Source organism: Bemisia tabaci, chromosome 7 (genome assembly GCF_918797505.1).
Source record: "Bemisia tabaci chromosome 7, PGI_BMITA_v3".
Lineage (NCBI taxonomy): Eukaryota > Metazoa > Arthropoda > Insecta > Hemiptera > Aleyrodidae > Bemisia > Bemisia tabaci.
Genome location: NC_092799.1, coordinates 585010 through 612234, shown reverse-complemented (window position 1 = coordinate 612234; position 27225 = coordinate 585010). Strand labels below are relative to the sequence as shown.

Below are 27225 nucleotides of genomic sequence, written 5' to 3'. Positions count from 1 at the left end.
CACCGCACCGGAAACCGACCTGGCCACGTCACTCTGCGCCATTACCACCCCCATCTCCTCCCCGTACCCCTCTCCCGCGGCCCCCAACCCCCACACCCCCCTGACTTTTTCTCCTTTGTCCTCTGTCCTCTATCGGTACTTGGCTTCGTTTCGCATCGGCTCTTCGCCAGGGTTGCGCGAGTGAAATGAAAAATGTGAGAGATCCGAGATTCCCGTGAAATATTTCGTAGAATTTCACAAAGCTGAGAAAAATATAAAACATATTTTCAGGGGTTGGATATGCACACGCACTAAAAAACACGCAAAAGCAAAATTTATACTTGCTTTCAATTTAATTGTGCATTTGGTTCGGAAATATTTTACAATATCTCTCATACTATCCTGAAATTTCAAGATGATGTCATTCATGAGAAATTTGAACTTTGCTCTTTGCCTTGCCCCAGCTGCTAATCCTCCGACGTTGGAGCTTTTTATTTTGCTGTCCACCGTCATCATGAAACAGGCTATATTCCTCAATAAGGATCTACTAATCCCCAGTCATTGTAGTGGTCACGCATTTACCATTAAATCTATGCACATCAGTAATCTTACAGATGAGCGAATAATAGTAGTCCCTAATTGCAAAATGTAGTCCAAATGTCACTGGAACTCTCCGGGCGACCATGCCCGCCCAACACGAAATATTGCAGCAATATTGCAGCAATATTGTCAATATTGAAACAATATTGTCATGTAAATATTTCCTTAAATACACTGCAGAAATATGTTGACAATATTGCTAAAATATTTCATTACAATATTGTAACAATATATTTATAAAAATATTTTAAATATATTTACAAAATATATGTATGTAATTACTTTTAAAACAGTTTGTAAAATATATTTACAAAATATTTTAAAATTATTTTAGAAATATTAGTTTAAAAATATTTGTTTAATATTATGTTAAAAATATTTTATAAATATTTTTGTAATATTTAAAAATTAATTGCTAAAATGGCAAAAAATGGTTTGCGATTTCTGCAATTTGCTTTTTTTGCTAAAATGCCCACCCTCGTGGCGAGAACGACAAAACAATTTGCAAAAGTGGTAATTTTATTGTGCGAAAATGGCAAACTATACTTTTGCGAAATTAACATAACTAGTTTATGCTATTATGGCTAAAATTTTTGCTAGATTTTCAAAATGTTTGCCAAATTAGCGTATGGTTTTGCTCTGTTTACCAATTATTTTGCGGAACTTACTAAAATCAATCACTAGAAAAAAGAAAGGGGGGGGGGAAGAAAAGACAAAAAGAATGGAAAAAAATAAATAACATAACATAAATACATCGACATAAATTCAAACTAGGAAAAAGCTCAAATAATTAAAACTGGAAAAAGACGAAATTATAAAAAACAGTAATTTGGTAAAGAAAAAAATGAGAGAGAGTTAAAAAAAACGAAAATTTGTAATACATGAATAGGAATATGTTGAGTACAATTAATAAAGAATTTGAAACACAAATTACAGGATGAAATAAAAAATAATAAATAAATAATAAATAATAAATTCTGGTAAAATATTATAAGAATCCGTCAATAAACAAACATATTACGGACTCAGAGGCCTGCGATAGTTAAGAGATTGAATTTACGGGCCCATCTACATCAAGCCTGGCTGGTCTGGTGGTAAAGTACTGGACTTCGGATAGCAACTCCACCCCGAGGCGTGGGTTCTAATCCCGACTAGGACGGCGCGGATTTTAAGGTCAGTAAAAACTCTACGATCCACAACCTGGACGCATGTGTACAATAGAAAGAAAATTAGTACCAAAGACGTCTCCTAGAGTGCGCGCACACGGATATGGAATATGATAACCTCATCGCAAGTAAATATTTTTAAAATATATTATCAATATTACCTTGACAATATTGCTGCAATATTGTCAGGGGGGCGGACAACAAACTATTGCAGCAATATTATTTCGATATTGTTAAAATATTGTTAAAATGTTTTTGACAATATTTCAGCAATATTTTTAAAATATTTCCGTGTTGGGCGGGTGTGGTCTGATCCTTCTCTCCCTTGGGAACTTTGCGCCCTCAGCAATAGAGGATGTTTATTTATGACGCTTTTTTGGAGGGGACGCAATAGGCTTTCGTCACAATGCGACCAGGTAATGGAGGAAAAACTTTGAGCGCAAAAATGCGTAAGCAAAATTGATATTTATTTGATGAAAAACACCAGTGGTTGAATGGATTTAACAATTTCAGCGTTGTAGCGACCTCTTTCCCGATTTTTCGACTCAAGCTAACAAACATGACTTTAGACACAAGTCGGTGATCAAACGATACGGGCCAAGGTGACGTCATGACTCAGCATGAAGCTGAGTGCACTCACTGTAAAGGGAAAAATCTCGCATAGAGCATATTCAACCTCATACAATTATATAAGGGGTTTGGCCCAACGCTATTAGTTACGCCCAATTCAAAAGCGACAATAGCTTAACTCCGTGAGGTTGATTATGCTCTTATGCGAGATTTTTCCCTCTACAGTCTACGTAGTTGGGTCATGGCGTAACTTTGGCTCTCATCTTATAATCACTAAATTGTGTCTATCGACAGGTGCGTCTCGCCCCCTTGGTCTTTGAAAAATGGCTTCGGTGGAAAATTTGCCTGCGGGTTGATTATTCAAATTGATAGACAAAGCTATAGACAAAAAAGATATGGAGGGTGCGGAGCGATCCTATATGGGTTGAAATGTGTGGTTCTTGTGGACTGAGGGAGAAAATGATGGACTAACAGTCGGCTTCCTCGTGGGTTGCCGTTAGTTATTCTATTACCATGTTAGTTATTCATTCTGTTATTCTGCCTTTGCCCATTGCAACCACCAGCTTCCACCAATAGGTTCCCTCCATATCCCTTTTGTAATCTTTGCCAATAGCTTTGTCTATCAATTTCAATGATCGGCTCCGGCCTCCGCTGGAGGGACGACGGAGAAATTCCGATGAAATTTCACAACCTGAGAGTCCGTGAAATACCGCCAGCTTGGAGACGACCCGACCGTCGGATCGATGGAGAGCGACGACGTTGTTGTGACGTCATGAATGCTATGACGTCACGTCACGAAGCGAATCCCGGTGGTAGGGCGTGGGAAGGGGGGGGGGGGAGCCGCATCACAAATCTCTTTCAAATGCACCTCTCGCAATTGATGGCCGGTCGCGGCCGATATGAAACAACTGTTGAGGAATTAAGGGGCGCCCTCCTCTCTCCCCCAACCGTCCCATCGTGTCATGTTCCGTTTGCCGGGCTATTCGAATCCCATTACATGCCTCTGCGTACAGATTGCCAGGCTGTGCCATTTAGTGCGGATATTTTACATACGTAGGTTTATGATGATTGTATCCAGAACCGGAAATAACCGTGAACACCTAGGTTTCACCAGGAAATGAAAAATGTATGTAAAAATCAAGGAGAGAGAATGTATTCCTTAAACAGGGAAACTCCCCTTCTACCGTTTAAAGATCATTCCATGTTCCAATTTTACGAACATTTTAGGTACCTAAGTATTGTTATTATGGTTTATGTCATTGCACTTGAGATGCCGTAATTAACCTCTTGAATGGCTTATTTGAATATTCAAATCAACATAATGATAGAATTGCTTTCATTGGCCGGATACTTCAAACATCAAGAACGCCTTTGGAGTTGAAAAATTGAGTATGCGCCACAGAATTGGCTAAAAGATGTAGAAAAAAACAATATTCATACCTAAAGAATTACATAGTTTTCACTGAGAAACTTTCGAAGAAGTCGGAAAAAACTTAGATTTCCCATTTTTCCTCATTTGAGACTATGGTAAAGAATCAATTCGTAAGGTGTTGGTTGCGAAGACTCTGTTTATTGATCCTTTTCCATAGGTTTTAATGGGAGATCAATGGATACATGGCAAAAGACGCCAGGCCACTGATACCCGACAACAATGCGCTGCGTCGCGACGCCGTTGTTCCGCCTGGGGTCATTTGTAATGGGCGTCTGAAAGCGACAACCTCCAAATGTCTGATCATTTCTTTCCTGCTGTGTCCGCTCTTTCTCGGTTCCGAGATGGATTCGCTTCCGAAACATCAAGACCGAGTTACAAGTAACTGGAATCAAAGCCGCATTCATTGTGTCTAAAGCTCCGGAAAATCTGCAAAGTCCAGCAGAAGGAGGGACAAAGGGAGGCCCTCCATTCCTACCGTGGGAACTGTGCTGGCTTTTCCTTTCCGGACTCCAACAATAAAATCTTGACTTATACCCACTAGCTTAAAGTAATAATAGTAGTAGGTGAAGTAGTAACTGGTCGAATATCTCACTGCAACAATCCCTGAGCAAAAGCCTGAGGCTGAATTTTGTCGGTTCTTTCACATACAGGTGCAATATCCATCGATGAGTCCAATCAGAACTTTGTCTATCAAATTCAACAATCGACCTGCAGTGGGGATGTTTAGGTAAAATCCCGTAGCTTTATGTTGTTAGGTTACCCCAGTAAAAAAAAGAAAGACGAGAGGAAATCAGGAAATGTAACATCCAGCTATCGGCTATTTTTGGTTAAATTCGTCAAATTATTATCAACTCAATTTTCCCATGTGGACGTTGATATTGAAACTTGTTTCGCGGGTTTGGAATTTTTCAGGGAAAGCGATATGGGTATACGGTGCTTTGACTCTTTCTTCGTATAATGTCTATCCACGTAGGCATGATGCGGCTCTACTCTCCGACAAGCTTTCAAGGCTTTCACAATGGCTCGCCGCTATGTGCTTTTGGTTATCCAAGGGAGGCTCAGGTCTCAACCTAAGGACATCACTAATGACCCAGTACTCTTCTCATTTATTGCTTTATCGACGTTTCTGTCATTGTCACCAACTATCTAGAGGCAGATCACCACTTTCCTCGCACACATATCTCCTCCATGAGAAACAGTAAGTGGCTCATAGGACAAGACTTTTTTTACCTGACTAGTAGACTTAAGTTTTTTTCCACTTTTTGTAAAATTATTTTTGACATTAGAGCATGAAATTTTCAAAGAACAATCCTGATAAAGCGCACGGAGTTCGAACAAAACGACGGCTATTTTTGTCTTTTGAAAAGATGGAATGAGACTGCAGGAGACCTGTGAGATATGATTCTCCGGTTTCAATGGCAAAATTGAAGCATACTAGAGTTTGGTGCATTTACAAATATATAAAATAGATCCTTCTCATTTTAAAAACAAAGTGGTCTCATCACTCATTCGCACATCAAAATGTGAGTATTTTCCTGCAGCAAATGCAACGGCAGCCTTCAAACGACAGAAGTAATCAAGATCAGCCTTATTTCATTTCCCGTACCCCACAATTTCCTCTCGAGCAACAAAATGCAATATTTTAAAATTTCCTATTTTTATTTTTATAACGTACACTATCCTTACGAAATTTTATGCCGGAATCCAGCTCATGTCTCGAGAAAACAATAACGAAAAAGAGGAAATTAGGCGACTTAAAATGCAGTTAAGCTGATTATAGTCCGAACGAAAACCGCGTTTGACTTTTTTTAATTCATCGATTCGTTGCGACTTTTCTTATCTGGAGCTGAAAAATTCAATATATTAATTTTTTTTTTCATTTTTGAAAACTATCCTTACGAAATTTCATGCCGTAATACAGCTCATGTCTCGGTAAAACAATAACAAAAAAGAAGAAATTAGGCGACTTGAAATAGAGTTAAGCTGATAATGGTCCAAACATAAACCGCGTTCGACTTTTATTAATTCATCGATTCGTTGCGACTTTTCTTATCTGGCGTGTTTCCCAGGCGACAGACATAAAAACGTACGAGCACTTTGAGGGGACGACGACATTTACTTTCTATTGTATCGTCGCCGAGAAGCTTTTGTAGGCGGATTATTTTCTTACGGAGGTCTTCACGATTCCTTTCTACTAGACCCGGGGCCCCCCGCCCCCAACACCCCCCCCCCGCTTCTGGGGTAGAAGCTCGAGTTTTATGCAAACGTTTAGCCAACAGCTTTCATCCCGGCAGTGAATCCCTTTCATAAGGCCGGCCGTAATTTTTCCCCCAAAGCGTTTTTACACCGCACGCGTATCGTCGCTCCTCTGGACGTAAGAGCGCATCTCTACTACCGCGTAAGCTCTGCGAGGCACGGATGTTTATGGGAAGCAGGGCTCACGTGGAAATCGAGGTGCGATCTCCGGTCCGAGGAGCGATGGCGGTATCTCCGCGGATGCGGCCGAGTCGTTTATCGGATTATACTTTCACGACGACGGTCCGAGCGCATTTAGATTCAACAGTTTCATAAAGGATGAGGAACTTTCCTGGTGCCCACCGCTTTGAATACATTATTATTTGTGTAAACGCCCACAGACGCGAAATTTTCACAGGAGCTCTTTTCCTCGAGTTGGTTTGAAAAATCGGATTTTCAGATTTCTGAAAGGAGTCCTCTCTAGTGTTCTGAAGGATAAGTTGGACGTATTTCTATCAAACAGAACTTTGTGCAGGTGGGAAAGATGGGGTGTGCTCGCTAGTGCTTGGGCCATAAGAATGGATGGGGATGATAAAGCGCCAATGACGTAGCCGCCGCTTCGGTAGCCATTCGTCGTCTTCAACTCATGAGCCCTGTGCGCAACGTTCTTGAAACATGCTCACGGCTCATGGAGTGTACACATAGTTCTGTTTGACAAAATGTAAAATCCCGCATTTCTAATTCAGCAAACGGAAGTGTGTGCCAACTGAATGCAAGACTCATGAACCGTGGACTTGTGTCAAGAGCATTGTGCAAAGGGCTCATGAGTTAAAGACGAAGAATGGCTACGAAAGCGGCGGCGAAGCGGCGGCTACGTCACTGGCGCTTTATCATTCCCATTCATTCTTATGGCTCAAGCACTAACGAGCACACCCCTTCGCTCCCACCTCCACATAGTTTTCTTTGATAGAAATACGTCCAGTTGTGAGGGGTTTATTTCATTGTTGTGCCAGTTGCAGGAGTAAAGATGCATTACGACTTGAAAGTTTTGAGACTCGAACATGGTATTTTGAAAGACACGGAGAGAGCACACGAAGTTCAAACGCCTTCAATTTCCAATGATGCGGGACGTGTATCCGTGTGTACAGGAATTTATATGTTACTTTACCACTTTACTAAAAAAAGAAGAATGAAAAAGAGAATAAGCTGAAATACGGTGGACTGTTAACCCTGGAAAAAATAGTCGGTTCAAGTTTTTTCTTCGTTTAAAAATGAAACCACCTTCGCACTGATTAAGCACACAACTAAAAGGCAGAGTCAAAGGCTTCCTAGGGCTAGATTTAACATGTAAGCGCAAAACACTGTGAGACTTGCACTGCATCCCATTCCTCTTAATAATTTGGTTTTTAATTGCATTTTCCCTACGTTTTTTTTTTTCTTCTTTGCTCGGTTACTCCTGGTGAATAAATAAGTTGAATTTTACTTTGAAATCTGATGGTTCAAGATAGACTGGATATCCTCGGCTGTCCTGGTACAATTAGTACATAGAAAGGTAGTCTAAGATCATTGAATCCCTTAATAGTCATTTTTAATTCTGTCGATGGACTAAAATCGAAATCGGCGCGAAATGAAAGTTCAGATGGAGACTTTCGTTCTTGTAACTCGCAGGCTGAATCTTGTCGTCTTCAAATGTTTGATTACATCTATCATCTGATTCTCATTTTGTCTTTCTGTTGAATTAAAATTAGTATGATAATTTATCCTCAGAAAAACTTCAAAAAAGTATGAATCTTATTTCATTTCAGCAGTTTTCAAACTTATTTTCCGACACATTCGCTTGGAAGAGAATCCAAATGTTTGCATTTATAATTTTCAAAAGTGGTCATTTTAAGTCACCAAAGGTTCATAATAATGCATTTTTGGCCTAATTTTCTACTTTTCTTATCACGTAGTGTGCGTCAAAAATGCTCCAAATTAACTTCTTAAAAAAATTATCCGCCATGGGCCCATTTTCTTAGGGATCTTTTTTAAGATCGAACCCGAATATTTGAGGTTTACCGAATCGCCCGACCGAAACTGAAAGTTTAGGAGGCCCGCACAACAAACAGGCCCTAAAAATTCTGAGTCGCGAAATATTTTCTTTTTAATTCTTTGAGAAGGGGAAAGTAAATATGAGTAGGAACCTTTCAGCGATCGAAACCGGATTTGAACTTTATAGGCCTACTAGAAAACGGGCGAGATGAGTTGAAAAAGCGCCGAAATAAACTAAGTGACAGTCGGTGTTTTATCAACTCGCGTTTACTCTTTTGTGTCTATGACGCAGAGCTGACTAACTTTGATTAAATTCCTCCGAGGAAAGGAAAACAAATAAATACACAAAGAAATAAACAAGCTGTTTCAACGGAAAAAATTTGAAGAACGCGCCGATTACGAAGTCTAAATGAGCTAAGAGTACAACAATTTTAAAAATATGCAGAAAATAATAGATATCTCGATTGCGAAGTCGGGTATTTTTAATGGCGCCTCGCCAAGATTGCACTCTTGGCCACTTTCGCCATCTTGCACGCTTGAATTTTCAAAATTTGACGAAAAATTTGGCTTTTACTTAAAAAAATATTCCCAGCACAAAGTTTCACAAAAATCGATCGAACAAGAGCCGACATAGCATTTTACGTCGCATTCACCTTTTTAGATTTTCGAATTTAAAAAATTGTAGTTGAAATTCAGTTTTCCTGTGAAAAAATATCTCCAAACCCCAGGTTTCACAAAGATCGATGGAACAGAGGCTGCTCATCATGCGATCAGTTACATTCTGCCGAGGTAAACGAGACCAGTCAATTTACAAGTGTTCGAGCGCCTTCAATTTCGTCTGATACTGTGCAATACTTCAGAGGTGTAATAGTTGCTCAGAGCCCCTTGAACAGTGCCGCTTCGACTTGATGGCAGAAGATCGCGATTTCCGCTGATATTACACTCTAGCGCGTCCGCAGTCACACATTTACTCATTACCGAAGATGAGGCAAGAAACATTCATACCTTAATTTGCGACGTTGCAACTTTTTCGATGCCTATATTTTGCACGGGTAAACGAGTATGGACACCTTAAGATCATATATTATTTTTCCAAGATATGACGAAAAATATTATATTTAAATGTTTCATTCACGTCTTTTTGGAAGCTTCCTTAATTCAGGCATGCTGATAATCACTAGAGTTTCAGATTTTCGAACTGAAGGATCGGCAACACAATTCATGAATGAAACATTGATGCTCAAAGCTGAGCGCATGCAGTACGGGGAGGAGAGGCGAAATGTTGAAATATTCGCCGCAGTGTGCTGGCCGTGTCTGGCTGAATTTCAGCGGAAGCAAAGCGACGGATGGTGCAGAGATGTTGGGAATCATGGGTTATAATACTGCCGTGCCGCACAGTGGGCTCAATATTTAAATAGATAGGCAAAGCGACGGAGAGAGACGGCACGGAGAAAATGAAGCAATCCTATTGGTGGGAGTGGGTACTTACAATGGAAGAAGTAATAAACTAATATCGGCAACCCATGACAGACCGTATGGATAGGGATCATCATTTTCTCCCTTCGTCAATAAGAACCATCTTTCTTAACCAAAAGGATCGCTGCATTTTTCCATCGTCTTCTATGTTTATCCCTCTTTCTATCAATTTCAAGAATCAGCCAGGGTCCATCATTTTCCTTTCTTTTTCTTTACGAACCACCCCTCTCAACCAATAAGCTCGCTCCATTTTCCCGTCGTCTCCTTTGTCTATATCTCTTTGATTAAATTTCAATATTCAGCTCCTAATGGAGGGAATCGGTGGACATACGATACGAAAACTTTGAAAGCCCATATCTTCGTCAATACCTAACATGGAAGGGAGACGGGTCAGCCATGGGTTATTTCGTAAAATTCTCTTTAAGATTCACAACTTAAAATTTGAAAATTTACGAAATAAACATGAATATCTATAGACTTAGGGGGAAACTTTTGTGTCCAACTTCTTCAAATGCTTCGTTCCACAGTGCTCCGCGTTGTTCGAGCCAAGCGCCAAGCAGTCTTACCCGTTTAAAACGGACATTTCGTCGCTCTTTCGACGTAAAGGCGTAGCTGCATTTTCTCACGAGCCCTGCCGTCCATACAACTGCATGCTTTCCACGGCTCACGTGGGAATAGAGATACGGCGTTACATCGGAGGGACGACGATTTGAGCGGACGCTAGCGTGAGTCCCAGCGGATTTTCATAATGAAAACAGACCGCAAATTATGACATTAGCTGCCGTTTATTTTATTCACGAGACTTTACCGCTGTTTCGTCTCTGATGAATTGGACACTCGCTATTAGTGCCATCGATAAAGTTCCGATGCGAAAATCGACAATGGCACTAAAAGCACCGCACCGGATCCTCCAACCCGCCAGAGCCAAGTGCACAGTCATAAATTCCCTGCATAGTCGCACAGCGTATCAAAGTTTCACAATGAAAATTGCTGCAGAAAATGTTTGCGGGTTCATTCCACTGGGGCTCAGGACACCCTCTAAATTCTTTCATCTGAGACTAGCACCGCTGGTCTGAAAGACTAGATTGTCCTCGTGTTTACAACCATCCCTAGTAAAAATAAATCGATCTCCGCGAGATCGTCTTTTTAATTTTCGCCCTCGGAAGGTAGTTTTTTTTAAATAGGGATGCTTGTGACTATGATCACAATCTGGACCTAGAAAAATCAAAGAGATAAAAACTTGCTTTTCATGGGCCTGATGCAGAGCTCATGCTAGGGCAAAAAGAGGAGATGGCTCTGACAGGAAATGGCCCAAAAATCACAATGAGCGCTTCGGGAAAGTCTGAGGTAGTGAGGTACACGCCTGATTTCACAATACGCGTAATAAATGTGCGTTTTTTAAGTGTATGAAGTTTTTTTGGTGTCGTTTATGGAAAAAATTTATTAAACATCAAGTGTTTGAAATTATATTTTGAGTGGAACGAATAAAAAAAAAAAACGGACATATTAGTATGTTTTTCAAACTTGGAATTTAGCTGGAACATTGACACGATCCTGTAATGATGTTCGTCACGGGGTAAACAAATCTCCAAGATGCGACCACCTCCTTTTCTTATGCCATGCAAGTGAGCAAACTTTCTCAACATTTAAATTTGAAGTAATTGAATTGGACTTTTTCTATCAAACAAATTTATGTGGGAGTTAGAAATGTGGGGTGTGCTCGTCAGTTCTCTGGCCGTAAGAGTGAATGAGAATAATAAAAGCGCCAGTGATGTCAACAGAGATGGATGCCGTCGTGCAGCTCCTCGTAGTGGTCTGCAACTCATGAGCCCTGTCCACAACGCTCTCGTCCCATGCCCGCGGCTCATATATCCCATATTCAGTTGGTACATAGTTCTCTTTGCTCAATTTAAAATCCCGCTTGTCCAGTTCATGAAAAGGAATCACGCCCACTGACCACAGTGTCTCTTACGCAGCCTTCTAGATCACACACCATATTTCTCACCTGCACATAGTTCTGTTTCATGGAAATACGTCCAATTAGGACATGGTTAGTTAAAAATGGACGTATTTCTACCAAACAGACCTATGTGCAAGTGAGAAATATGGGGTGTGCTCGTTAGTTCTCTTTGCGTAAGAGTGAATGAGAATAATTGTGCGCCAGTGACGTCAGCGGCAACAATCAAGCGCCGGCGCAACGGGGAGATCGTTGGAGGGAGTCTTCAACTTATGAGCCCTGTCCACAACGCTCTCTTGCCATGCCCGCGGCTCATGACTCCCGCATTCAGTTGGCACATAGGTCTCTTTGATAGAATGTAAAATCTCGCTTTTCCAATTCTTCAAAAGGAATCACGCCCACTTCACATTGCTTCTTATGCAGTTTCGACGAGCACACCCCATATTTCTCACCTCCACATAGGTCTGTTTCGTAGAAATACGTCCAAATATGAGTGTTTGTGTACTAACCTACGGTGTAGACGTTGCCATCGAGGATGAACTTGGCGCTCTCCGGGAGGGGGGCGGGCGCCCTCGGCCTCCGAGTCGGTGTCCCTGGGGCAGTCGTCGGGGTCCGCGTTCCCTTCTCCTTCTCCCTCTCCCTCTCCCTTTCTCTCTCCCTCTCCCTCTCCCCCTCGGCGCCCTCTTTCCGGGGCTCCTCCCCGCTTTCACCGGGGCCCGGAGCCGGACCCCCACCAGGGCATGACGCCATCCTCACCGAGAAAACTAAATCCCCAGCGGCAGCATGCCCAGTCTCACTCTCTCGATTTTCTCCCTTTCTCTCTCCCCCTCTCTCTTTCTCTATTTCTCTTTAGCACCCTCCTAACTCATACTCCCCGCCAAAATATTCACAGCTTCTGCGTCTGTCCTGTAACAAAAACCAGATTCAAAACTTAATATCACATTGTAGTTTCTTATGTAACAAGGTCAATTTTCATAACTTCTTATTTAAGGAGTCAATACATTTGGAGATTTAAAAAAAATTGTATCAGCTTACTAGGAAGCTACAGCCCTGGCTAAGCGGCCCAGCCCCCTTAGAGGGCGCTCCGTGCTCTCTAATTTAAGGCTCGTTTTGCAGTCCTCCGTAAGTTACTCTGCATACAGCTGGCTAAGCTAGAGACTACTTCCTGTCGACAGCCGCTGTATGTTTTGAGGATATTTTAATATTTTGATACTTGATGTATTTCAAAGATCTGAGCGATGTAATGGGTTGAGGCAAAAGTTAAATTTGTGAGTCAACGCTGTATTTCGCCAAGTGATGGTTGATGAGCCACTTGCTCAGCACAAATGAGATATTTGGCTGATGATGATTGATGAATGTCCGGTTAAGGACTTTGCTAGGTGAGTCTTGGTGAAATCAATTTGCTAAATCAATTACTCAATGCTTCATACTCGCTAGTGAGTTTTCATGAGGCGAATAATAGCGTTGACTCCCGCAAGTGACTTTCACACTATAGGTTAGATACGAGCGTAGGGTCTGGAAAATATATTGTCTCTCCTCTTGGCATGTGAGGCAGAAAATGGCGCATGAGAAGGCAATCTGGGTCTAGGCTTGGACAGAAAAGAATTGTTTTTCTAGAGCCCTTTTAAAGTAACAGAGCCGGGACGGAGGAGTATCGGATGATAGTAAAGTGTGTAATGAAGAAAAAAGAAGAAAAAAAAGAGAGACGTGAAAGGAAAAGCTTCCAAACTTGGTGGGGATCCCTCGAGGGACACGTAGGACGAAGACAAGGAAGACGAGGGGATATAATCCGGGGAGCCTCTCCAGCCGCTCGCATTCTTTATTCTTCCTACGACAGAATCGAGGAGAGCCCTGTCACATATTCTCCCGGCGCGGACTCATTTGCGCCACGGGTTTTTTTGTCGTCCAGGAGGAGCACATCACTCTTTCACTCTACGCCCCCCTCCCCCTCCCCCTCTCCCCCCCCCCCCCTGTAGTTCTTACGTAAGGAGAGCCTCAACACACGTGATGGAAAACAGCACTGCCGTGCTAAGGAAGAACGCCGTATGAACATTTGAGAGTTGCCAAGTTTCTTTGGATAAAATGTTTCATTTTGAGGAAAATTATGAATATTTTTCCTAAAAATTATCAGAAACTTTAGATCAAATTACAAACAAAATTATCCGAGAAATTGGCGGGAAAATATTCAAAAATGTTCCTGAAAATAAGTGATTTGCCATAGGAAATTTGGCAACGCCTGGAGGCTCATACGGCAGTTTTCCTAGGGTCGGCAGAGCGGTCGCGCCGCATCGCCGCCGCGCCGGTAGGGTAGATGGCCCATGCACGCTTCGGGACTAAATAACGCATGCTTTTCTCGGAAACTTTGGGGGCCGCATCTTTAAGTGGGGAAATTTTTGGAGAGAGTTTTATATAATGAATAAATCTTGTTTGAACCCACCAAACGCGATCTTGGAGTTTGGCCGTTTAACCTATAGTGTGAAAGGAAAACACTAGAATTGAAAAATGCGATCAAGCAAAAATAACCAGAAATACCGGATGGAATCCCGTTGGAGACAGGTGGTTGGCGCCTCTAAGGAGGGGGTGGGGGGTGGGAGGAATACATATTACACAGAGAAGATAATTAACATTTCCTGCGAGTAAAAAATAGGGGAAAAGGCGATTTTTTGAGAGCAGTCGTCCATGAAAAATTTAAAATAGTGTACTGGGTGCGATGGCTTCTTTCTTTGAGGAAGTGAGGGCTAGAGACACTGTGAGGGGAAGGAGCGAGGACCACTCGTGCTAAGAATGCAGAGGCAGACGGACTTTTTCCCCGGAGTCGGGGCCGGGGCCGGGAAGGCTGTCCAATTAAGGGGAGACGAGGAGAGCCCGCCATTTTCGAGTGCTCATGAGCGGCAGCGAAATATCTCACCGCATTATTGCTAAATCCCCTCAAAAATCATACATTTCCTCCGCGAGACTCGACCCACGCAATCAAAAATGCAGCAACCTCACTTAAAAATAACGCCCAAATTGTGCATTCAATAAACGATTTTCCCGAATGAGACTCCATGTAAGATATACGCAAATGTTTACACGTATAGACAACGGTGCACGTGGGTGCTCGCCAGAATATGCGGAAAAATTAGAATTTTCAGCACGTGATTCGATTGTAAAATTATGACAGTCTGGCAAGTCGGCTGAGCCTGAGGGGGCTCGCAAGCCTCCTCCAAACTGTCAAGGCGCACTATCACAGCACCGTGAGTAGAAACGACGTAACTTGGTTGTAAATACAACGGTGGATCTGCTGTTCTTGTTCGAGGCGGGCGCGGGTGCCGCCGGAGCCTTAATAAACTTTTAATTAAAGTTTAAAAACTTGGCCTCAAGTGTCATGGCTTCCTCTTAAATTCACGATTGAAGCTCAGGTCGCTCTAATGAGGATCCAGGTGAGAGCGCCAGCCCGCCAACCGAGGCAAAACCGCACATCTTACGCGAGGCCTCCGTTGCACTTACGTGCTTTCGAATCGCAAGACTCTGGGGGTCTAGGTCAGCGTTCCGAGGTTGAGCCTCAGAGACTGATTGTTTCCATGCGGCAATGGCGATTCTGCAAGTTAGCAATACTATTTTTCCTTCATTTAAATCCATTGAAAATATCGATTTTAGTTGAGGCAAGCTGCCTCACTAAGAATCGATTGTTATACATACATTTAAATGGAGAAAAAAAATGATTGCCAACTTTCCAGAATCGTCACTGCCATGCAGTAACAGAAGCAACTTGGACAACTTGGCAACTCTGGATTTCTTTCTTTAAAATATATACATTGAACTATATCGCGTGTACCTGGTAAAATTCCAAATGCTATCTTTTTATCTTATGCTGAAAGAGTCGTTTGCGCAAATGATTGCCCTTGAAACTGGAGAAAAGAAGACAAGGGAACCTTTAAGGTCTATGTTAGAAATAATGATTGCAAAGTAAAATCATTTTTCAATTAAGTGACAATAAATACTTTCTGTCTAAAAGACAAACGAGCACAATTTGTGTTCGCATGCGTTTAGTCTGGTCCACCGAGAGTTTTTCCGAAACATTTCTTCTCGAGGACTAAGATAGTAAAACCCGTAGTTAATCCTTGAAAAAAAATGGCTTTAGCCCACGGAGGCTATATTTTTGGTTGGACGATTTCTGTCGAGTTAGAATTGGAAACTCGGATTTAAATACTTTGTTTTTAGAGGCATTTCTGGCCGTGGATGAACGGTTATATAAATCGAAAATCACAAAAACGACACAGCCCTACATCAGCCTACGGCCACTTGGAATGAGCTCTGAGATGCGATCCCGATCAAGAAGGAGGGAAAAAGAAAAAAAAATCATGTTTTCCATATTTATTCTGTGATCAGTTCCAATATTGAGGAATCAAAAGTAGGACAAGAACAAGTGGGCGCTGACAGCGGAACTTGGGGAGAAAGTTGAGTGCTCAATGCTCAATCTTCCTTTCCAGGGGGGGAGGGGGGGAGGAGTGGGACGTTATTATTAAAAGTTAATAAAAATACAGAGTTTTGCGCGAGGAGGAAAAGATGACGGGCCCGGAGTGATGTCAGCAACGAGCCAACCTCCCCTTCCCCCTCCATCGGGTGGGTGGTCACGGTGGCGAAGACGGAGGCTTGACCTGGTTTTCCGGATGTGCGCTGGCTGTCCGATAAATCTTCTCCGATGACGTTTCGGCTAAATCATTGCTCATTTTTAATTCACTTACATTGAAACTTTCGCAGTCACTTTTTCCACGGCGGCGCCCGGCGCGCGTGTCGATAACAGGTGCGCGAGATGACGCTAATCCTCCGAGTTCTGTTCTAGAGTGCCTATTTACGGGAGAGTATTCCCGTCTCAATCCTTTCACGACAGGAAAATGTTTCCTCTCTCCGATTGATGGGCGAATTTTAGACTTTCATGGTGGCACTTCCACTCCCAGTTCGGCCTAATGTAAACAAACAAGATGGCGATAGAGTTCTAGACATACGATGGAGATCCGAGAGTTGGAAAGATACGATACCACTAGTGGTGTGGTGTGAATTGCCATGTATCGATTGTTATGCCATTTAAACCTATGGAAAAGGATCGATAAACAGGGTGTTTGCAGCGAACAAATTTATAATCGATTCTTTACCATCGGTTTAAATGGTATAACAATCGATACATCGCAATTCAAACCACACCACTGGATAACACGAGATACAGCTCTATCTTAATCGTGCAATAAATCGGATTTTCATGTCTTGTCGTGCTGCTTTAAACTTTCAATGAATCTTCAACGTAAAATCGTCTGAAAATTACATTGAGCAAATCAGAAAAGTCTCATTACGCTCCTTAAGCCATGACGTGCGGGGTTTGTACCGGACATTTTCAAGTCCTCCGCGTCAGCAAAAAAAAATGTTCTTATACAATTGGACGAATGTAACCGGCCTGACTTCATCAGAGGTCAGCTAGTTTTCTCTACTGTTTCATTTTAAAGCAGAAAATCAAGCAAAATCGAAACTTCAAAATTTGTGCGTAAATTCATCATAGTCTGGGGTAAATTTACAGACATGTTGAAGGCGTTAACTAGTTTAGTTCGCTGTTAAAAAAAACAGAAAAAAAAATTAAACGCGTGAATTGCAGGAAGGCCCATACCGGCCTACATCTAACTATAGTCGCGAGTGACCCGATTGGTCGGGAAAGAGTTAAAAGAAGATATCGGCAAACAAATTAATAAAATAAAATAAAAGGACTGAAAATAAATCAAATAAAAAACCCCATGGAAAGCTGTTGTCTTCCACGTACGTTATGGATCGTTTCACATTCGTAATTTTAAATATGTTCGCTTACTTTTCTACTTCAAAATAAAACAAATCATTTAAAAGGTCCAAGATTATTTGTGAAACTGGAAACAGTAGTCACCAAATACTCAAATTTTGACATTTCAAGTCGGAGATATCGCATTTTCTACATCTCCGAAAGCCGTGAAATTTTATTACCATCCCTGACTCCACAATTTTCGAATTCCACGACCTTCCCCGATCCGCGAAAACAATGTCCACTATATTTCTCTCCCATTATTTTGGTTCTTCTTAAGCTTTGAAAGAAAATTCACTTCTGGAGATTAAAACTATGTAGGGACATTCAGAAGTTTCTTGCGATCTCTGGAATGGGACGAGCTCAACTTGCTCAGTTGCCGTGCTACTCGCAAAATTTCATGAATTTTTCACGTCACCGAAATTTACCCGACTTTTCCAACTATCCAGGTTTCTAGACACTAGAAACTCAATTCAACCCAACTTGAGAGAAATCTGATCCATGGATTTACATTTAAGCCCATTGACCCCTTTTCGCGCGGACCGGACAATAGCGTATACAGGGTGATTTAAGGTGAAACTCCCGTACTGCGGGCGCCTGTTCTATCTATAGGCCAAAATGAGACTATTTTCTTCGTTCACTTTTTTCCAAACGTGCATTTCAGGGGCCACGCCCCCTCCCAATTCTGGGAAATAAATCTCTGTTCCTGCACTTTGGCAACGGTGATGCACCAAATGGTGCGGTGGCGTTTGCGGACGTGGCGTTTGCGGATTCTAAGAATCGGGTGGCGTTTGCGGATTCTCATATTTTGACGGTGGCGATTGCGGACAGGCGGAACAGGGCCGGTGGACTTTGCGGACCAGATAATTTCGGCGGTGGCGATTGCGGACGGAGGGGTAGGCACACACATATGCACCCCCCACCCCTGCGCTGTATATTAAAGAGAAAAATTACCGGAGAGGCTCTGGATTCCTTTCCGTGGATGTAGAATGAGAAAAATATTAGTATTAAACACTAGTATTATATTAGTACAAAAACATACGAGCAGTGAACATACAGTAAATTTTTAAAAAAGGCATATCAGAAATCAAGAAACTGAAAAATCGTCAGTTTCAGTTCATTTTTAGCATGAAAAACATGTTGTAAATTCTAGTCTAAAATTACTGAAAGTCAAAAAATAAAATACGAAAAATGAAAACATATTTTAATTTTTTGACTTTCAGTAATTTTAGACTAGAATTTACAACATGTTTTTCATCCTAAAAATGAACTGAAACTGACGATTTTTCAGTTTCTTGATTTCTGATATGCCTTTTTTAAAAATTTACTGTATGTTCACTGCTCGTATGTTTTTGTACTAATATAATACTAATGTTTAATACTAATATTTTTTTCATTCTACATCCACGGAAAGGAATCCAGAGCCTCTCCGGTAATTTTTCTCTTTAATATACAGCGCAGGGGTGGGGGGTGCATAAGTGTGTGCCTACCCCTCCGTCCGCAATCGCCACCGCCGAAATTCTCTGGTCCGCAAAGTCCACCGGCCCTGTTCCGCCTGTCCGCAATCGCCACCGTCAAAATATGAGAATCCGCAAACGCCACCCGATTCTTAGAATCCGCAAACGCCACGTCCGCAAACGCCACCGCACCGCACCAAATCCCATAAAAATTGATATGCACCCTTAATTTGATACGCTGAACCCTTGATGATCTTAGGAAAATCGAGATCTCAGTTAACGGTGGGGTTTCTGAGGGTTCGCAAAATACCATATTCATAAGCTAAATAACCAGAGAGGCCTACTTAAGTTTATCATTCCCCTAAACCCCCCGAAAACCCACTTTTCGCTAAGATTTCGATTTTTATATCGCCATTTGGGAATTCGGCGAGGGTGCCAAATGATTGGTGCATACCAATTTTCATGAGATTTGATGCATTACTGTTGCCAAAATTCAGGAAAAACACCTTAATCCCAGAACATTGGGGAGGCTGTAACCTCAGAAAAATCACTTTTTAAAAAAATTTACACAGGAAAAAAGTTTTATTTTAACCCGAAGAACACGCTCCTGCAGTCTGGAGATTTAACCTTGGATCAGCCAGGATAAAAAGTTCCATGAGAGAATACGAATATTCAGGCATCAGTACTATCGGAAGTGAAACGTAAAAGCCGAGTTATAATTTTTCAATGAGGATTCTCGTCCAGGTCGGTTTGCAGTTTCAAGTGCCCACGAGCGCACTGTAATAATCTAAAAAGCCCAATTGCATTGACCGATATTCGGCTCTCGCTCACTCACTAGGTATGCGCCGATGAGATTACTTTGCTCCGCTTTATTTGTTTTTCTCCATCGTGTGTTTTCCACTCTGTCCGCTTCTGTTTGTGGTTTTCATGTTCAGGCACGAATACGGTGAAGGCAAACAATATTGCATTACTCAGATGAGCATTTCACGCCCTGCTATCGTAAAAAAATGAGATTCATCATAGTTTTATGATTATTTATATGTTCGATATGTAAGAAAAGCTTTTGTGAATCCCGTCAATTTTACGCCATAATAAGCAAATGAGCATTTATTCTTATGTAGAGGTCATGTATTTTCATCATCTGGCAAATATTAAAAATAAGCTCGGTAAATTGGTGACTATCCACGAGGAAATTGTGTCAAATTACATATTAGATGCTCCCAAATTTTGAAAATTGTCTGCAGAGAAGTCCCCAGACCCGCCTCTCCCCACCCTCATTCGAAGTGTCTTGAACCGCTTATCGACGGTGAAACTACCAAACCACGTATCTCGGTTTGCGACGTCGCAGACTTCCTGTCCTACTTTATTTCTTAAATGAAAAGCTACTTAACATCCAGTCTTGAAAATTTCTGTGATTTTTCCTCTTTGTGCGGAGAAAATTCCGTGAAAATTTCAAGGAATGATATTGATTTGGTCTACTTCAAAAAAATAAAATGTGAACGTAGATTTTTAAACACCGCAAACGAGATACGTGGTTTGGTAGTTTCACCGTCGTTATGCATTATGTGGAGGATTCACTCGTTGTGTTTTTTTTTCTATGACCGTGAACATGTGAAGACTCTTTCAGCTCTGGCTGTAGCGCTGAGGATATGGTTGCCAGATTTTGCTGAAAATCATCACAATTCTATAACTCAATGTAAAAACTGCTTATTTTCCAGCTGCATTTGGCGACGATGGCTGAGGGAAGGCGTGAGTGTGGGCGATGCCGATCCGTGAGGCTCACACAGGAGCCAAGAAGGGACAAGGGCGTGGTCGATATGCTATGGACATATTTATGCTAATAGGAACTATAAGCATAGGGCTTTACGTGCAACATAGTTCCTTTTAGCGCAACAAAATCCGTATCGTCGTTTCCTAGACCGAAGAACGTATCTGCATTTTAACTTTGCAACATTTACACTCGCTAGTTGTATTATTGAAGAAACTGAGCGAATTTTCGCGATCGAATATCATTCACCGTTGAATGATATTTGACAATTATTTTTCACATTCTTTCCGCAATTTTCATTTTGGTTAAGTAGCTGTTGGACATTTTTACCTACAAATCTTACTGATTTTCTTTCAAACGCGCAATAAAAACTCAGTCGAGATTTGGGTGATTATTATTGAGTCATATCCTTGTACAAAAAATGAATTGTTTGAGTTAATTTTGCAGCCTTTGAATGGAGTAACGCTTTTTGTCTGGGAGGAGACGACACGGAATACATTTTGCAATAAGGAACAACAAAATATGACTCACCCAAAAAAGCACCTATCTCCATAGTATAACTCATATGCACTTATGTTGTTTCCGAGATGAGCCAGAAATAGTAGTTCCCAATAAAAATGTGTTGTCCATTCGTTGAAATAAAATTACTGTCCGATGGATACGCGCAAATCGTTCGAAATTTATTCGACAAAAGAACAGATGAGGAAGCAGTTTATGAGTACAAGATTAAACATTGACAGGGCCATTACGAAAAAGAACGCGAAACGCTCATTTAGTTCGAGCCACAAATCAACCCTTAATCGGCACTCTACAGGCGTCCGATGTAGAGGTGTGACTTTATCTCCACGTGAGCCTTGATAAGTTCGTAGTTAAATGGGCAGGGGAGATCAACTCGGAGTGTGGATAAGTGCAGAGTACGAGGAAATATCACGTCCACAACTCAATCACTAGCAATTATTATTATTCGTGGACTGCCCGATTGAGGCGAAACCTACAATCCCACGCACCGCGTAGAATTTCGTCATTTTCCGGTCAAGGTACCCCAAGCGCCATACGACATTTCAAAATTTCCGTCGCCATTTTAATTTTTCACAGAGATTTTGTTCAACAAAGCTTTCCCAAAATATCACTGAATTTTTTTTTGTGCTGCCGATAAAATTCGGTGAAATTTTCAAATAGATTCAATCGACAATTTCTCTGTAAAAACAAGAAAATGCGGCGGAAATTTTGGAACGTAGCACAACAATTATGACGTTTTTGCCGGAGGATGACAAGATCATGTTAAGCCCCGGCAGAGGGCAATATTTCACGTGGGTGTAATAAAGGTTCCATTGGCGACGGACTTCGAAAGCCCGATCATGACTTGGAACGCCTTCATATCCCATGATACTTTACGCTTTTTCGTGCAGTTAGTTTAGTTGCATGTCTGACGCGCGTCGATGTTTCACCTGCTTGTATTTAGAAAGAGCCTGTAAAAAAAGGCCTTTGCGTGCCCCTTTTTTAGGGAACTCAGAAATTTTGTTCAAATGTGGCTTGGACGAAAACTTTTGATAGGACAATCATCTAGTGAAAGTTCCGGCTTGAGCGATATAGCGTTACAAAGTAATTTTTTTACCATTAAGAATTTACTCCATCGAAAATCTATCTTTATTTTCTGAAGCATGATTACATCAACTGATGATACTGTGTCGCAGAAAATTAAACAAAATCAACTGGAGATTTCTTTTTCCAACCAAGCGACGTCAAAATAATAAAATTGTCTAATGTGAAAAATGTAAACTTTGCAACGCCGTATCGCCAAAACGAGCTTAGATTATAAGCTAAAACTTCTAGTGCAATGAGATTGTCTTATCATATGGCTCTATTTAGTCCAAATTTGAACGTAATGTTTGAATTTCCCTTAAAAAGGGATACTGTGTTCACAAGCTTTTCCGGAATTGTATACACTTATTCTAGACGGAAAAGAAAAACGTTGTAAGACACTCATGTAGATGAATTTTCCCTAAGATTTTAAACATATCAAACCACAGCCTGTGACATTAGTGCAAAATGTAAAACGAATATTTAGTGCCTATTGCCGGATGAATACATCCGGATTTTGTCAGGTCCTTATGATTACATATAATGTCTAGCTAGATGCTCCTATTTTTAGCGTCACGTAACGCACTCTTGAACGCCCCATCGCCCCATGTCCATAAGACATATCCCTAGTTCCCACCTCAAGAGGGCTACGTATTTCATGAACGGCTTCCTTTGGATCTGTGATGCTAATGCAAAAGGATTTTCTAGAAACAAGAACGGCGTCACCGGTAAGGAAATAACACGTGTGTCAATGCTGAAAGTCCGCAACCACGTATCTCGGTTTACGACGTTGCAGACTTCCTGTGTTATATGTATTTTTTAAATGGAAAACCACTAAACGGCAATTTAAATCTCGGCAATTGTGCCGAGAAAGTTCTGCGAAAACTTCAAGGAAAGATGTTGATTTGTACATACATACATTCAAGTAGCTTTTACAGCGCACCCGGGCGCTCTGCGACACCTAATCGCCAATCTTGTCTATCGACACAGAGGTCATCTGGTAAATTGCATATTGTAATTTGGACGTATTCCTGTCAAACGAAACTAAGCGCCAATTTGAGTTCTTTTTGAGGAAATCAGAATGCCGGATAGCGCGTTCTGTCAAGCGGAACTAAGCGCCATGGAAAAGTATTGCGAATACAGGGCGGAATGAGCCCGACGCCCGATGGGCGTATCCCGATTCCCTCCCGCGGTCAATTTTTATAGCCCGATTCCCTCCCGAATATTTTTGGGAAAACCGGAGTGATAGCCCGATTCCCTCCCGCTTTATTTAACGATTTGACAACTGAGGACCGACAGATGCCCAACTGAACAGCTGCAGTATCTCACATGCTCGTTTGAGAACTAGTGAAAAAGCAAGATCGTTATAGTTGAATCTCATGTAATAAGCCTGATTGCCCTAAATTGACGAAATTTTGTGACTACTTGATTGAATACTATATTGCAGAGGACTCATTATTTCCTCCCTCACTTTGGGCCGAAAAAACAGCAGCTCCCAGCAAAACTACGAACGCTTGTGAAAGTTTCCATTCAAAATTTAATTCTTTTTTTTACGAAACCCACCCCAACATTGTTATATTCTGTGAAATATTAACCAGAGTTATGATAGACTCGCGAATCCTCATAAATTCCGCTGAAAAAACCAAGAACACGGTCAGGTCTCAGGTAAAAAAAAAAAACAAATATTCCTGCAAACACAAATAGACATATTAAATTCGGTTAATCCCGCATCGAAGGAAAAATTCAAAAAAGCCCTGCGTGATTTCCTATTTTGCGTTTCTTATAAAAACTCACCGAACACATTCATCTGAAATTTCACTAATTTTTATTTGTTGACGAGGAACCCTTTACACTCCAAGGATTTTTTTGTACATCGCTTTTCGGACACACACTCATAGAGGTAAGCAACGTTGTCATTTCCCTATTTTGATTTTTTCACTTCATTTATGTCGTCGGGAGGGAATCGGGCCATGCCGATCCTGGGAGGGAATCGGAACCCCCAACTCCGGGAGGGAATCGGGCAACTCCCCGCCCGATTCCGCCGCCAATCCAAGCCCCGGGGCTCCCTTCCTCCCTCGATGGCGCTTACTTCCGTTTGACAGAAATACGTCAATTTCATCTTGAATGCCACCTATCCACGACTTTGCTGGACGTCCCCTGCGTCTTCTCTCAGGAGGAATCCATTTTTGTACCTTCTTAGACAATCTATCATCTGTTGATTTGTTCTCCTTCACAAAAGTAAAATAAAAGCGGAGATTTTGAAACAGCGGAGACGAGATACGTGGTTGCGGACTTTGAGCGTCGCTATATATTCTACGAGCGAATGGGTTGCAATTATGATAGGTGGGTCGGGGCGTTGTAAAAAACGAAAAGGAACGGCGAGATGTTGACTCAGGCGGTGGCGGTGTTTGCGGAGCTTTTTCGGGAAGTCAGTGGGAGCAATTTGAGAAATTACGGGCGACGGGGTTTAAGAGCCGGAATCAATGCGGACTGTAGTTAGCAACCGAGCTGAACGTATCAAAACACGTTTAAATATGAATCGTAGCCGACACGATCTGCCCCCGAGTAAACATCCCCGCGCCCAAAGTCCACCACCTAATGGCCCGCTCCCCGTCCACAACCGTCTTCCGTGTTTTCGTATTCCCCGGTTCAACCTTATTTACCCCCGCGTCACACACTTGAATGAATCCAATATTTCACAAAGGGCACAATCCACATCCAGAGACCAGATACGTGGCCGGAGTAATAAGAAATTAGGCTAAGAGGGGAAGAGAGCCCCCCCCCCCCCCGCCTACAGACTGTATGAGGAGGAAGGGGGGTTTAGCTAACTTTTATCAAGTTCGATGTGGATCAAAATAATGGCAGCAGCAAGTTGAGCTCGATATATGATGACTTATTATGTATAACAATAGCGATCGCTGCGTCCGCCATTTTTAGGGCAAACGCTTTTTTTGAATTCTGGAACCCTCAAGAATATCTGTGCAAAGGGTCAGACTTGCAACGCAATTTTTCGGCGAGATATGAACTGAAAATCATGTTATTTGTAAAAAGAGCGGATGTGAGAATCCACTGTTCTCCAGACAGCGTGGCAGGGCACTGGGGAGATTCGAACTGCCCGCGCACCGGTCATGGGCTGTAGCTGACACTCAAATTACGTATAAGTGGCGAGTATAGGAATCCAAAAATATTCGTGAAAGGTGAGTTCATAACACAAATGCATTGGTAGCATTTATGTGAGGCTTTAACGAATTTTATACTCAACAAGTTGCCCATTAACCATCATTAGGGGAAAACAGCGCTGACCTCCCGACTTAACTTTCACTTAGCTCAATTACGTTGGTTAGATTGTCGCCGCGCGTGGGGCCTCTGAGTTATAATGTCTCTGTCGACGAGGCTTCAGAACCACCGTTAGCGTATAGAATAAAACTTGCTGGCAAAAAATAAGTCGTCATTTCCTGAAACCTTCAGTGTCTCTTCAGTGGCAAAACTGAGTACTTTTTCAGTACATTCATGTGAAGAAATTCAAAGCTTGACGCGCAAATCGAGACAAAAATGACGTAGCCAGGAAATTCGAGACTTCAAGGTGGCCTAAGGAATAAGAGGCTGCATGACCGCGATCTAGCAAGCAAATACTGCGCTGAGCATCAATGTGCAGGGGATTTTCAAGGGACACACTTTCAAGGCTGTTTTAAAATACACCCGTGGCGAAAAGCGACACATTCGGACCCGTATGCAGAATGGAGAATTTGCACGCAAATTTTGTATTGAAGCAATACAAGGGTCAGCCGTACAAGCATCCGAGGGTGCTTAAAGAGCTGATTTTGCAGTATTTGTTATGAAATGGAGGATTCCTTCGACAATGTTTTATTGCTGCATCTGATAGTGCTATGCAAGCTGCCAACGCTGTATTTTTCAGACTTTTTTCTGAAACGGGTAAAAGTGTAAAAAGAGATTTAAAGGTGAGAAACTGCACCGCCTGGTAACGTCATCTGGCGGCATTTCCCATTTAAAACACGCATGTATTTTAACATATCAGATCAATTTGTCATATCTCCTCTGATGATTGTTCAAGGGTCTCCTTGTGTTCAGTTCACTCAGTAGTTTCCACTCAAACACGAAATTCATCGGATTCCAGACACCTCCAAATTCTCAATTTCCGTTTTATTTCAGATCTTCCGGACCGCCCACAAAAAACCAGTAATTTTTCCGGACGCTAGACACTCTGAACCTCAAACAACTGTAAAATGAAGAAAAAGACGAATTGGACAGTGGCGTAGCATGCTTTGCGATATATTGATAGATATGTCATTCAAACCTATGGAAAAGGATCGATAAACAGGGTGTTCGCAGCGAACACCTTAATAAATCGATTCTTCATCATAGCTTCAAATGGAGAAATATCGATAATCGATCACTCACGCCACGCCGCTGGAATGGGGGAGAAGGACAGCATATCGTATTGCTCATCGACGCAGTGGGCGAAGAACGCGATAGAGGCAAGAGGACAATCCTCCAGATCCAGGCAAAATCTCAAGATGGCGGAAAGAAGCGGAAGTTGCGATAAATTAGTCCAGGATAGTCCTGTTTATTAGGGATACTTTCCCAGCGCAGCGAAGAAGGTCTCAGACCGAGGAGCGAGTGGGGCTGGGGGGTGGGGGTAAATCGCGAGTAATGCCAGACGCGTGACAGGATTGGCAATGGCCCGCGGTTAATCCCCCCTCCCCAATCGCCCCGCACCCCTCCGTTAATCCCGCGGAATATTTTAAAGGCACCGATATCATTATGACGAGGCGCTCCATCACTCGCTGCCGATTGATAATTGCGGACAAATGGATCGATCAACCCCCTCCCGCTCGGACCCGGGTGGTGTTGGGTGTGGGTGGGGGGGGGGGGCGCTAGGGGGTGGGGGTTGGTTTGTCGTTGGTCACCCGACTCGCGGGTGCTCAATCATTGCGTTCCATTAATTAGCTGCTTCCACTTCCGCCTCCAATTCGCCGCCGTGCGTGCCGCATCGTGCCGCATCGTGCCGCCTCCGTCGTTTAAAAAAACATAAATCAGGCGAATCGCACGGGAAAATCTCGCAACCTCGCCGCCCGAAAACCGCCATCTCTCTTGGATTGCGATGACAGTTGCGCGGTTTTTCCTCCACTCGAGAGCTCCTTCATCCCACGAC

General features: G+C 42.2%; 1 protein-coding gene across 3 annotated transcripts in view; it reads right to left on the bottom strand.

Moving 5' to 3' along the window:
* LOC109031971 (dual specificity calcium/calmodulin-dependent 3',5'-cyclic nucleotide phosphodiesterase 1A) overlaps positions 1-27225 on the bottom strand; it is a 423891-nt gene that overhangs the window by 384522 nt on the left and 12144 nt on the right. For all 3 annotated transcript variants that reach the window (XM_072302257.1, XM_072302261.1, XM_072302260.1), the window contains exon 2: positions 11956-12352. In XM_072302257.1, the coding sequence (XP_072158358.1) occupies positions 11956-12196 (241 nt within the window). In that variant the 5' untranslated portion in view covers positions 12197-12352. The remainder of the gene's footprint in view (positions 1-11955; positions 12353-27225) is intronic.